Source organism: Brachyistius frenatus, unplaced genomic scaffold (assembly GCF_029030835.1).
Source record: "Brachyistius frenatus isolate BFR_SWC_R1_liver_20210118 unplaced genomic scaffold, ASM2903083v1 Contig_13, whole genome shotgun sequence".
Classification (NCBI taxonomy): Eukaryota; Metazoa; Chordata; class Actinopteri; family Embiotocidae; genus Brachyistius; species Brachyistius frenatus.
The window spans coordinates 2,337,493-2,352,187 of NW_027210612.1; the positions used below are offsets into that span (position 1 = coordinate 2,337,493).

Below are 14,695 nucleotides of genomic sequence, written 5' to 3' on the forward strand. Positions count from 1 at the left end.
CTCGTGCATCGCAAGTCTGCCTCGACTTCCTACTTTATCTAGATATGCAAATGCAAAAGTTCAGACTGGCCTACTTCCTTTATGATTTCACTTTTTTTGCTGAGTTAGATGTTGTATAAAAGTATCCTGAACTGCTGTATACTGGGTGCAAGATCACATAAAAAAAAAAGATGTATGGAGGGATTTTTACATACTGTAAGTAGGTTGTGCAGAAATTAAAGTACACACATAACTTCAAATAATGAAAATATCCTTCCACTGTCTCACCTGAAGTTTTTTTGCTCTTGAATTGTAATGTTGCCCATAGGCCTACTTTTACACTGCAAACTTGTCATTTTGGCCACATTCCCTTGCAAATAATCTAGTTCTTCAATACACAATATTACTGAATATACTACATGTTTAAGTACAATGACAAAAATGCTTAATGAGTTCCCACACATCTTCAAAATGAGCCCTTCGTCACACCAAAACTGACAACATTGGCCGATAGTTCAAGGGTGTTAAAACTACCTATATTTGCATTTACTGTAACCACTAATGATCCTACTAGGTAAGCAAAGGTTAGCAATGGAGGGAGTCAGGTGATGAAGTATTACAGAATAACAAAAAGTCCACTGAGAAACATGCTGTTGGTGGTCTTGATAAACACTTGCCAAGCAAACGTGTCAATGCTTCTTTAACATGTTTTGCAGCTATGCAGAAATACAATTGGTAACAGGTTAAAATAATAAAAGGAGACGTAACAAGAAACTGCGGTCAATGACAGCAGACAACCCACTGAAATGCTAATATTAAGAAAGGTTCCTGTTTGTACAGAAAAAAAGAAAGACAGATGTCACATTTAAATGTTTTGGCGGTGCTGAGCTAATGTGCTGTACGTAACGGCCGTATCTATTGCTTCATCCTGTTGAAGAACAGAAGAAAATTTGATCATTTGGAAGGTAATGCAAAAGGAGATATATACAAAAGAAGAACAATAAGTAGCCAAACTTTTTCTGTCGAAATGATTTTAAACGAGTGAAAAAGGAAGGATGGAAAAAAACTATTTGAATCTGGTTTCAGGTGTATAATACTTACCCTTTTCTTTCTGGTAACCACAGAACTGTATATCACGTACACATCACTTTCAGCATTCGACATCTGGATAAGGAAAGAGAATTAACCTTTTTCCAGCTCCAATGGATTTTAAACTGTTTTATTAAGCTGCACTTGGTGAAACAGTAAGATAGATTTAGGCACACTTGTATTGTTTATTACAAATATATGGTTTTAACATGTCAGGATTACCGGAGCGGAATTTTCTTTCATGTACCCAACATTAGAGTACGTTGCTTCCTCTTTAGTCTGTTGGATGAGCAAACCAAACGATTTACAGAAAGACAAAACACATTTCTATCATTCAATTAAATCTACGTTTCCACATTTGTCAAAATATTAAGCATTTCTTTAAAAAATGCTTCCCTTTAAAGGCATTGAGATTAGTTGAATTTCCTTTAAGCAAATATGGTTTTGTAACAGCATGTTGGATTTACTTCATAAACATAGCATATTAAGCTTCATTTTATCAATTTAAAACATTAGAAGTCTATCTGTAATGGTATAGTGTTGTAGCTTATTCTCAGAGGGACGACATATTCCCTGAAAATGTTCAAATTCATTTCTTGATAACACTGCAGTTATGGGTTACCTGGCCTGAAGTTTTTCTCTTGTGTTTAACGTCACAGTATGTTACTTCTCCATCCACCTGTGGTGAAGAGGCAAACCAAATGTCAGAGGACTTTCCGAGACCTTGCTTTACACAACTTAAAAAAAATGCATCAATTATTCTCAGAGGGACGACATATTCCCTGAAAATGTTCAAATTCATTTCTTGATAACACTGCAGTTATGGGTTACCTGGCCTGAAGTTTTTCTCTTGTGTTTAACGTCACAGTATGTTACTTCTCCATCCACCTGTGGTGAAGAGACAAACCAAATGTCAGAGGACTTTCCGAGACCTTGCTTTACACAACTTAAAAAAATGCATCAATTATAAAGAACCATTTTTATATGGATAAATCCTTTTTATGATTGGAACATTCACTTAACTATCAGTAGGCACTATATTACTCATCACAAAGCTCCGTAAAAGTTGGCAAAATGCTCTCAGTTACAATGTCAGTATGATGATTTTGTAGGTATGTTTACCAAGTTTAGCATCTCAGGACAAGACAACATTCCCATCTTCAGTATAATTGCTGACAACTACACTGTATGTTTCACTTTTACAAATGAATGAAATGAATCTGCCTATCTTACCATTGCTGTGGCGGATGATTCTCCTTTAGTCTGCCCTGGTAAAATGAAAGTGCTGTTACTGACTCAGTATGACAATGAACAATAATCTCATTCCAGAGGGAAAATAAAGAATTACAAACAAATGTGTCATGGAAGTTCAAACTGTGATAAAGAGATACAAACAAATATCTCTTGGAAGCTCAAACAGACTTACTGTGTCTCAGCATAAACCAGAGGAACAACGCCACGATTACAATAAAGATCAGCAAACTCAGAGGGATGATGAGGCTCTTTAGGTCAACAGAAGCACTGCAGCATATATTTTGAGTACACAAAGTAAATTAGTTAACTTTAATATGTGATAATAGTGTTTTTAAGGCCCTATTTGACCTTACAAGGGCTGTTTAATTTGACCATAAAACGGCACAGCTCTTAATACTGCATATAAATGCAAAGACTTCTGACCTGTGTTGTCCATTTCCAACTGAGGAATTTTCTCCATCTCCAGTGGCAACTGTTATGCCTTCAGTAACAGTAGTGGGTGTTGGTGTGGCTGTAATTCAAAACAGAACCATCATTCATAGAGTAATATGACAAATACTTATCATTAACATCTTTTTTGGGACAACTATAACATTTCAAATGGTTGTAATTAATATAATCTTGTAATTTCTAGTCACATGGAGTACTTACTAGTGATATGTTTCTCAGTAACAGTTACATGCACTGGCATCTGAAAGTCTTCAGTGTCACACCAATACCAGCCATTGCTCTTTGTCGTCAGTCCCGTCATGGTCACAGTAAAACCACTGGAGATACTTGCATTGATGGTAACTCTCATTCCATCTATTGATCCAGATGTCTGTGTCACACAGTCTCTGCCAAGCCTGCACCACTTCATAATTCTAGAGTTACCACTGTAACAATTGATGGTTAAACTATATCCATTATATCCTGTTATCTCTTGATGAGCCACATGTAGACGGGGAATTTCTAGATGGGTAAAAACAAATAGTATTCAGTAGAAAGCTCTGGGTAGCTGAATACTATAAACTGGTATCATTGAATAACTCATGCTTTGTATATATTAACTTCTGATTAAAGTAATAGCTCCTTCAACATTTTGTTTATTCTCATTACATGTTGACTGACAAAGGGATTTTAGTATTACAATCCAGCCTTTTCTGGATATAACATGTTGGTTTGTTAGATCTGTGCTCTTCCTACTCTGACATGTCAAAATGTTGTCTGTGAAAAAAGCTTATTTGAAAAATACCCAAATTTTCCTCTTACCCTGGTGACACAAAGTTGAAAGTAGATTCCAATATCTCGCCGTATACCAGCAATCTCCACAAAACACCAGTAATGGGAGTCATCGCTTGTCAGCTGATTTATAGTCACAGTGAAGACTCTTTGGATTTTGTCATCAGAGATGGCAAACTTTCCAGAACTATCTGTTTGGTCTGTTTTAATTGCAATTTCACAGTTCCGCCGGTTTTTTCCTTTACACAAGTATTTCACATGGTTTTTGTAGTCAGAGTGATAGAGACAGGGGACAGAGATAGAATCTCCAACCTTCACTGATACTTGTCTGACTGTAGTAATGTCTGTGGTGTCAATTCCTGCAACAAGAACAAGTATTTTACTCACTAATAGCATTTTAACATCAAATGTTTTGCATTTGAATAGATGTCTCCAGAATTTATGAAATAAATCACTGGCAAGTTATTACAAAATATTATATAACTGAAATCTTTATCATCACCTAACATTAGCAGTACAAAGATAAGGAAATGCATATAGGCTATCACTTTAAAACGAACCAGGCCACTGACCTGTCAGTCCAGTGAATATGAGAAGAATACTGAAATGAACAGCCATATTGATGAGTGAGCAGACATGAGTGCTGCAAAACTGAGTCTTTACTTCCTGATTGTCTTCAATATGCAAGTGTAACTGCAATTGCAATCTTTCTTCCTCCTTCAAAAGGCAGTAGCCTTACATCAGTTGGCCAGTGAAGATGAAGAAATACTGCCTGCACATTGTGAAAATGTTGGGTAATACATACATCCAATGTCTGTTGAGGGGTATTGTGCTTCTACATCCACAAATCTGAATTCTTAGCAATATCTGGCAATCCGCTTATGGGAACAATGAAAGTACTGGAAGTCCCTGATAGACAAAAGTATTACATAATCAGGTGGAATGGGAAAATATAGAAAATGTTGTTAAAACTGGAAATTGAAGAGGGCAAACTGGTTAAAATGGTCTTCAATGGTAAGTTGTCAATGTTTGTGTGGTTTAGGTAAAGCAACTTCCTCAATTTGGTCAATTTTCCTGACTTTTTTTGCAAACATCTTCAGTTCATACTTCGGTCTATTCAGCTCTTACTTCTGCTCCGACTCAATGTGTCTCGCAAAGGAAAATTCCACTCATCACACCTTTAACTTTAAAGTGCATTCTATAGATAATGTCTGTTCAGTGTAGCCAAGTTTTGTGTTTCCTGAAACATAGTAAAGCAATGGTCATATCTTACCGTGGTGGTGTCACATACATCAGGATTGGTCTTATCTGAAACATATTAAACAATAAAGATACATCAAAATAACAGATTTTATTCCTGACTTTGTTTTCTCAGAGATTTTAAGTGACTAACTACGCCTTATCATCCTCCATCCAAGAAAGGCAGCAGGGACAATCAACAGCTGTGAGACGAGTGTGGTGATGATAATCATCATCTTAGTGGAACTAGAAGATAAATGCAGATAAAACTCCAAATTTTAAAACATTACATAAGTTTTGCACCTAATGCATACAAAAAACACAAATCTTTGAGAGAAGCGGAATAATGCTCTTCCAGGTTAAACTATGTTCTTCAGATTTAAATAGAACCCAGTTTAGTTGTAGACTAAAATACAATAAAGCACAAATCACTTATGTTCATGTTGCAGGCTTCCCACCACCTGCTCTATTCATGGTGGAGTTTGTGGGCTGAGCTGTAGTAAGCGTGAGCGAGGAGGATTGCAGGTGAGTTGTTGAAATTGTCCTTGTGAAAGTTTTTAAAGTGAAAAGCCATGTCAGTCCATACTGTAGATGATGTCGAGGTATTTTAGACTGTCATATTCCTTAGGTTATCATTCAGTATCTGGAAGATTAGCAGGCATTATTTCACTGTTTCATTTTTGTTACCTTTGTGATAATCACTTACGAACTTCATTTTCATACTATGTTGCAAAGTTATGAAAATAGAAAATAAGTTATGTTCGTATCTCACTTGTTCTACTGGGGCTCAATGTAGTAGTTGTAGTTAATTCACAAACAATTATTTTCACTGGCATCTGAAAGTCCCCAGTGTCACAGAAATACCAGCTGAGGCTCTCTGTTCTCAGTTCACTCATCGTCACACTGAAAACATTAGGGACACTTCTATTTCTTTTCACAGCTGTTCCATCTATTGACCCGGTGTCATCCGTTACACAGGTGTTGCCCAGCCTGCACCACTTTATTACTTTGAAATACAGTGCATCCGTAAAGTATTCACAGCGCTTCACTTTTTCCACATTTTGTTATGTTACAGCCTTATTCCAAAATGGATTAAATTCATTTTTTTCCTCAACATTCTACACCCAATATCCCATAATGAGAACGTGAAAATAGTTTGTTTAAAATTTTTGCAAATCTATTAAAAATAAAGAACGAAAATATAACACGTACATAAGTATTCACAGCCTTTGCTCAATACTTTGTTGAAGCACCTTTGGCAGAAATTACAGCCTCAAGTCTTTTTGAGTATGGTGCTATAAGCTTGGCACACCTATTCTTGGGCAGTTCCTCCCATTCTTCTTTGCAGGACCTCTCAAGCTCCATCAGATTGGATGGGGAGCGTCGGTGCACAGCCATTTTCAGATCTCTCCAGAGATGTTCAATCGGGTTCAAGTCCGGGCTCTGCCTGTGCCTCTCAAAGACATTCACAGAGTTGTCCGAAGCCATTCCTTTGTTATCTTGGCTGTGTGCTTTGGGTCGTTGTCCTGTTGGAAGATGAACCTTCGCCCCAGTCTGAGGTCCAGAGCGCTCTGGAGAAGGTTTTCATCAAGGATGTCTCTGTACATTGCTGCATTCATCTTTCCCTCCATCCTGACTAGTCTCCCAGTTCCTGCCACTGAAAAACATCCCCACAGCATGATGCTGCCACCACCATGCTTCACCGTAGAGATGGTATTGGCCAGGTGATGAGCGGTGCCTGGTTTCCTCCAGACATGGTGCTTGGCCTTCAGGCCAAAGAGTTCAATCTTTGTTTCATCAGACCAGAGAATTTAGTTTCTCATGGTCTGACAGTCCTTCAGGTGCCTTTTGGTAAACTCCAGGTGGGCTGTCATGTGCCTTTTTCTGAGGAGTGGCTTCCGTCTGGCCACTCTACCATACAGGCCTGCTTGGTAGAGTGCTGCAGAGATGGTTGTCCTTCTGGAAGGTTCTCCTCTCTTCACAGAGCAACGTTGGAGCTCTGTCAGAGTGACCATCGGGTTCTTGGTCACCTCCCTGACTAAGGCCCTTCTCCCCCGATTGCTCAGTTTGGCCGGGCGGCCGACTCTAGGAAGAGTCCTGGTGGTTCCAAACTTCTTCCATTTACGGATGATGGAGGACACTGTGCTCATTGGGACCTTCAATGCTGCAGACATTTTTCTGTACCCTTCCTCAGATCTGTGCCTCGATACAATCCTGTCTCGGAGGTCTACAGACAATTCTTTGGACTTCATGGCTTGGTTTGTGCTCTGACATGCACTGTCAACGGTGGGACCTTATATAGACGGTGTGTGTCTTTCCAAATCATGTCCAATCAACTGAATTTACCACAGGTGGACTCCAATCAAGTTGTAGAAACATCTCAAGGATGATCAGTGGAAACAGGATGCACCTGAGCTCAATTTTGAGTGTAATGGCAAAGGCTGTGAATACTTATGTACATGTGATTTTTTTTTTTTCGTTTTTGATTTTTAATAGATTTGCAAAAATTTCAAAAAAAATTATTTCACGTTGTCATTATGGGGTATTGTGTGTAGAATTTTGAGAGAAAAAAATGAATTTAATCCATTTTGGAATAAGGCTGTAACATAACAAAATGTGGAAAAAGTGAAGCGCTGTGAATACCTTCCGGATGCACTGCATTTATATACACAACAGTTACATTTCCTCTTTCAAGTGCTGTAATACATACAGATGCGACCCACCTTTAAATTAAACCTAGTCTGATTGTAAAATCAGACCTACAGAATTTGAAGGGTTTTACCTTCGGTGACCGACAGTTGAAAACGTTTTCGAGCATATTCCTTATTTTTATTTTCCACACCACACCAGGAATTCTTGTCCTTAGATGTCACATCATTAATAGTCACAGTGAGGATTCCTTGGTTTGTGTCATCGGAAATGGAAAACCTTTCTGATCTCATTTCATTTAGGCTTGTTTCAATGAGTACTTTGCAAAAATGCCAAACATATCCTTCACACGAGTATTTCACACGGTTTCTGTCACCTGGCTTATACAGACATGGGATAGAGATGGAACCTCCAGCCGCCACTGACACTTTACTCACCGTAATCATTTCACAGTGGACTCCTGACAAAGCAACAGCAGACAATGAATAGTGGTGCCTTCAAATGCACCGTATCAGTTGTAAGTTACTCTGACATAGCAAACGTGTTTGTTACCAGTTAATATCATAACTTGACTGTACATTTTTATGAAAACACAATTTTAATAATCAACATTAGTGACGGATCACTTTGAAATTAAGACCGAAATTGTATTAATAAACAGCTCATTGCTTAGCTGACTTACCCATGAGACCAGCGAATATTAGCTGAAGAATTTATGAAAAAGTCATAGCGACATCAGACGTTGTCAGCGAATGAGCCCTTTCTCTATGACAGTGGGTAATCATAGGTGAGTCACTTCCTCATTGTTGACAGTTATTTTGGTCCTGCTGTACAAATCAAAGGTTTTGTGGCTTTCAAAACAGTACACTGTTTATTTTCCTAGAGTAAAGCACATTCCATTTGATACTTACTTTAAAGCTACACATGAGTTAAATCACTCAGGACTTCACACTGCCGTTAAAGGAGGGAAGGAAGGATTTCCAGAAAATGTGTTTATCCGTCCATCTGTCATCTATACCTGCTTGTGCCACACCAGCCTATCCCAGCTGAGTTTGGGCGAAAGCAGGGTCCACCCGGGACAGGTCGCTAGTCCACCACTGGGTCACAGAGGGCCACATAAGCATTAGTAGTTGTTTGCTCACACGTCCAGAAGAAACACTTTCCACCCTCGAAGAAATATTACAAGTTCAGCATCAAAAACTTCATTCCTTCACTTGCCGAGAGCGGAGGAAGTGAAGAGAAGTGAGGGAGTTTTACTGTTCCGTTAATTTGACAGGATGTTAGAATACTTTTTCCTTCCTCTCACGTTTGGACGGAGGACAAACTGGACAGTACTGTGACTCACTATCACCTCTTGAAATGCAGGGTGACATTGCGAGATGAGATGAGATGAGATGAGATGAACTGGGGCTGCCAAGTTAGCATGCTTCAGCACGTGTGTAATTAAAAGTTTTACTTCACAGTCAGTAGATCATTTTAGTTACTTTTTACTTTTTGTTTTTTTAATGTTTTAAACTAAACTTTCAAATTTAAAATGTGTCTATTGTAGCCTACCTTTTAAAAGCAAAGGTCGCACCAAACAGTAATCTGTCGTACTTTTCATCTTTGAAATGTTTACACAGTGCACACTTGTTTGTCCACATTAAGGCGCAGCCTATATTTCGCAGGCGCGCCCGACAACATTAACGAATTATTATTACAGTGCAAACACTCAACCAAATGGCAGGGCGTGTTCGGGTAGTCACCGGTCAGGTTATTATTATGCGTGCGTCTACAGTCTATGGTCGTCAGACACTGTAGTATACGCGACAAGGACCGATCATTTCCCACGTGGTGGATTTCTTCGTCGACTATTGATGACGTTTTTTTTTAATGTAACTTCGAACGAGTGCGCGGTTACAAAACCACCGTTTTTTGTTTTTGTTGTTGTTGTTTTCCCGGCGCCCAGCCGGTAAGTGTAAATATTACATCCCCCCCTCCTCCTCTCCTCTCTAATGGACTACGGAAAGGAGAGAGTGGTGGCGTTAGTCGACATGGATTGCTTTTACGTCCAGGTGGAGCAGAGGCTGAATCCGGCTCTGAGGAACACTCCCTGCGTGGTGGCCCAGTACAAGACCTGGAAGGGAGGGAGGTGAGTTTCTGACGATTACGGGGAGGGAGAGAGAGAGACGGTTTTAATGATCGAGGCAACCGATCCGTGTCACAAGCTTCGCGGTCGGCCGCTGGACATCCGGTGCGATTGTTGCGTTGCAAAAAAAACAAAAAAACAAAACAAAACGGAAGTTGTGCAGACGTCTAAAACACAAACGAGGTCAAAGCACGGTCGCCGAATTGGCAGGAAGTAACGTGAACAATGACGTAGAAATCACTTTTATTTACGTCTGTCGTTCTTAAATGAAATGAGGAAGAAGAAAAAAAAAAACCTCACAACTGTAGTCGCAGAATCAAATAAAGAACATTGCAGTAAATAGCTCGACTTTAAGTATCAGAGTTCATTATTTATTATAGAAGTATGACAGGTAATCTGAACTCGGTGTCCTCCTCCTGGCCCCCCCCCCCCCAGCTTTTAATTATCTTTAAGTCTTCCTCAAGCACATGACGTTTGTGCAGGTGTTTTGGCGTGAAGGACTCATAGAGGATACCATTGACCCTTTTTTTATTTTTTTATTTTTTTTGCTGAGTCCAGTGATGGTGTTTGGCATTGATTGTGAATTTCTTCCTTGATTTTGTTTTTTCCCCAATCAATCAATCAATCAATCAATCAATCAATCAATCAATCAATCAATCAATCAATCCCTCTAAACAGTACACGTCTATGATGTGACCCGACAGCATGCCACTAGACAGTGACTACATTGTTTAAAGAACATGTAAACATTCCTCTCTCTCTCTCTCTCTCTCTCACACACTTCATATCCACCTTCATCGGTGTCTGTTCGGTTGTATTGACCATCGGAATTGCTGTCTCTGTGTTGGCAACCCACCCTCACGTCTTACAGACCTTGGACGTACAGCTAAAACATGTCCCCTTGCATTTAAATAAAGCATGAAGTGATAACAGGTCTCCCGTTACAATACGATCCTCTGTGTTAGTATCATAGCTGTGAGCTACGAGGCCCGGGCCCATGGCGTCACCAGGAGCATGTGGGTGGATGATGCCAAAAAACTGTGCCCAGATCTCCAGGTGGCACGAGTGCGCGAGTCTCATGGCAAAGCAGACCTGACACAGTAAGTGCTGGTGATGTGCAACCCCCCTCCCCCCCATCCCAAACCTCCTCTTTTTGATTGGATTAAAAGCAAATTTATGCATTCTTGTTTTTGTTTTTTTGCATTTTTAACCCAGCGACCTGTGTTTTTATGGTAAATAACTTACTCAACTTAATCTTTGTAGTTACAGAGAGGCGAGTGTGGAGGTGATTGAGGTGATGTCTCGCTTTGCTGTGATTGAGAGGGCCAGCATTGACGAGGCCTACATGGATTTGACTGCAGCAGCACAGCAGCGGCTGAAAAACACGACTGACGAAGGATTTGAGTCTCACCTCCTGAGGACAACCTACATTCAGGGGTACCCACAAAGTTCACCTGGACTGGAACCATCCGCAGCGGACGTTGTCTCGGATAAAGGTATGGCTATAACCCAACTTTGTTTCAACAACACTGGTCACAGGAAGTCGGTGTTGAAAATTAAAACGCATCTAAAACTGCACAAACTATGGGCTGCATCCACCCAACAGCGTCACGTTTGTCCTCAGAGGAGCAGCGGTCCAGAGGCCTCCGGCAGTGGCTGTCGTCATCCTCGCCTTTCTTAGGGGAGCGGAGCTCTTCAGAACTGCAGCTTACTGCAGGGGCCGTCATTGTGGAGGAGATGAGAGCAGCCGTTGAGAAACACACGGGTTTCCGATGTTCAGCAGGGATATCTCACAACAAGGTGGTCAAACTCTCACGTAGTGCCAAAATGTAAGAGCAGTAATTATCTTTGCAATTGCGATAATTTACCCTCTCCTTTTTCAAGGTTTTGTCTAAACTGGCCTGCGGTCTGAACAAACCTAACAGACAAACTATTCTGCCTTTGGACTCTGTGACAGGACTTTTCAACTCTCTGCCCATCGGCAAGATGTGAGTATCAACACCATCAATCGCAAACGACACTCGTGTTGTGACAGAAAGTGTGAAAAACAGAAGTTGACTTACAAAATCTTGTTTTCTTGAATCACTTATTTCAACCATGCAGTCGTAACCTGGGGGGGAAGCTGGGTGCTTCAATTTCAGAAACTCTAGGAATAGAGAACATGGGAGACATCACTCGCTTCTCTCAGGCCCAGCTCGGACAGCACTTTGGAGAAAAAACAGGGTAAAAAAAAAACACTGCTGTCCTTTTAAAAAGTAAAACAAAAAGAGAAAAGAAAAGGACGTCATAATCATTCTTAGTCTTTCTATGTACTAAATCAGACACTTAACATAATTTTAAGTGTAATCAACATTTTGATTGTTTTTTGTTTTTTTTTCCTACTAAGACAAACCGGTATGATAAAAGTGCTTCAGAAATAAAGTGGACTTTAACGTTGTCTTTTTACTTGAGCCGCTTTTTTTTTCCCATTGAATCTCTCTGCTTTGCAGTCAGTGGCTGTATGACTTGTGTCGGGGGATTGAGTTTGAAGCTGTGAAACCCAGACAGCTTCCTAAGTCCATTGGCTGCAGTAAAAACTTCCCCGGGAAAACATCGCTGGCCACTAAAGAGCAGGTCAGCTTCTGTTTCCACCTCCATATTAAATTCATTACTCAATTTGGTTTTTATTTGTAGTCTTATATCTGAAATGTAGTCGATGCAGCCAGATGTCAAAGGGAGACGCCGATATTAGACACATTCTAGTGAGAGGGTTAACAAATATGGAATATTTGACATTGTTTTATATCCATTCATATTATAAATAACCTCTGTGTAGGTACAGCACTGGCTTCATCAACTGGCCCTTGAGCTGGAGGAGAGGCTGACCAAGGACAGGGAAGTGGTAAGAGAAAGCTTTATGGTTGTGAAACTTATGCCTCTGCCTTATTACAGCAGTGCTACTGTTTCCTCATCGGAGTTTTCCATCAGTGTCATATATTGTGAATACACCCAGTGTTATCTCGTGCAGAACGGCCGAGTGGGGAAGTTGTTGACCGTTGGTGTCCGTCAGCTTGGTGATAAGAGGCCAAGCAGCTTCTCCCGATGTTGTGCTTTAGTGCGCTACGAGGCGACCAAAATATCCAGTGACAGCTTTGCCATTATCAAGAGTCTCAACACAGCAGGAAATCACCAGGCTGCATGGTAATTAGAATGGAGTAATGCAATGACATTTATAGTCATCGGCTGAAGGAACACTGTGCGAGTTATACAATCTGTCTTGCATCATGTCTCCAGGACTCCGGCCCTCACCCTGCTGCACCTCTCAGCGAGCAAATTCAGTGATGCCCCATCAGCAGGCGGGATTTCTGGCTTTCTTTCCAGTGATGTTACCTCGACACAGAGGCTTTTCTCCACCACTCAGTCCTCCACCCAGCCTCCTTCTGAACTAAAAAATGGCTCCCCATGCAAACAACCTGGCACCATCCAGTCTTTCTTTCAAAAAGCAGCTGAAAAACAAAAAAAGAAGGATGCGAAGGATGTCGATGAGGACGACGATGGAAGAGGCTCCGCAGAATTCCTTCCACCTTCCTCACCTCACAACAAATCTGCTTCTGAAAGTCAGCTGGAGACAGATGCCAACTCCCCTGCTCCTTCCTCTGCCGACAAAGTGCCTACACCTTTTTCTCAAACTAAAATTAGTTCAAGCGGCCTCCGCTCTGGCATTTCCTCATTCTTCCACAAGAATAGCCTTGAAAAAAGCTCACAGGACTCAGTCTCATCTTTGATCAAGCCTGAAACAGGACCGACACCTGGACCCGTTGACAAAGAAGACTCTGAAGACAGTGTTGTGTCAGGTCTACCTTCAAATAACTCGGAGTTTACATCTCAACGGTCGGGTTGTCACGAGCTAAGGGATGAACTGGACACAGATCCAGAGTTAAATCGCCATCCGCCCAGTGTGGCCACAGAGGACCTGTTAAACTGTGAGCGCTGTGGTCGGGAGGTGTTGGTCTGGGAAATGCCCGAACACAATGACTATCACTTTGCCCTGGACCTCCAGAATTCACTCTCGTCATCCACAGGTTCAGCAACCATCGCTTCCTCTTCCTCCGCCGTCTCTTCTTCGTCTTCCAGTACCTCTCTAACTCCTCTTAGAGTAGGAGCAGCAGGCACAGCCCAGTCCTCCCGGGGCAAGACGAAATCCAGAGGCCAATCAGGACCCCAGCCGAAAAGACCCCGCTCCCAAGGTGGAAGTACGGGCACGCTGGATTCTTTTTTCAAGAGGACCTGAAAACGAGCTGCAGAACTGGCTTTTTAGATTTGATAAAATAATAATATAATTAAATAAAAAAAATTATATGAACATGTATATCACAAACTATTTTTTTTATTATTGTGGTTTGTATTATAACAATGTTTACAAATTAAAGAAATTGCTTATTTATTTAATTGGTTTCACAGATGCTTTTGATTATAAAGGGAGATATTTGGTAAGTGGATACTTGTTTTTACTGGTTGTAGTTGTGAACATTGTATTGTGGTATTCTGACATACCAGCAGATGGCACTAGTCAGTCAGAAATAGAGGAGCAATCCTCACTTAATGGTCAAAATAAAGTTTTCTTATGAATTCAGGCCTTTTGCAACACAATAGAGTATATCGTATTTAAAATACTTTGACATTTGCTGAGTATTCAAACAGCTGCAGATAGTTTTACTTCAGTGGTTTATGTCAGTTAGGAGACACCAGAGTTAATCAGACAAACAGAACACCAGTCACTCTGGTGATAAGGCCTGCACAACAACCACTCCACTCAAGTTTCTTGAAAACAAATACAAAGGATCAGAGACATCATTAACTTCATAAAAGGCACTACACGTGTGGAAGAATAATGTGAAAGGAAATGCTTGTACAAAAGCCTGCGATAGAAAAGTATCTGATTCATTTAATAACTGGATGACATAATTTAGGTAGAGCCATCCGTGGGCTTGTTAGACCTTTAACATGGCTGTCATTAGGGTGAGAGAGATTGTACCATAAAGAGCCGAGTCATCCGCTTTATATTTTACTGTAGTGAGGAACGTATTGTTCTGTAGCACTGAAAGACCTGAGTGAGCCATTCTTGCAACGTCTTGCATCAGCTGCGGAGCTGAATAG

At 40.6% G+C, this 14,695-nt stretch overlaps 1 protein-coding gene across 2 annotated transcripts; it reads left to right on the plus strand.

Annotated features, from left to right (window-relative positions):
* Nucleotides 1–9,380: 9,380 nt before the first annotated feature.
* Nucleotides 9,381–14,113, plus strand: polh (polymerase (DNA directed), eta). 2 transcript variants are annotated; one of them, XM_069692767.1, is made up of 10 exons: nt 9,381–9,562; nt 10,525–10,659; nt 10,823–11,055; nt 11,166–11,359; nt 11,444–11,547; nt 11,663–11,782; nt 12,049–12,172; nt 12,375–12,440; nt 12,567–12,739; nt 12,833–14,113. In XM_069692767.1, exons 1-10 carry the CDS (start codon nt 9,426–9,428, stop codon nt 13,827–13,829), a joined length of 2,283 nt encoding a protein of 760 aa, XP_069548868.1. In that variant the 5' UTR covers nt 9,381–9,425; the 3' UTR covers nt 13,830–14,113. The 2 variants fall into 2 exon arrangements, with proteins under 2 accessions (XP_069548868.1, XP_069548870.1); XM_069692769.1 differs by having other exon boundaries at nt 11,184–11,359.
* Nucleotides 14,114–14,695: the final 582 nt, after the last annotated feature.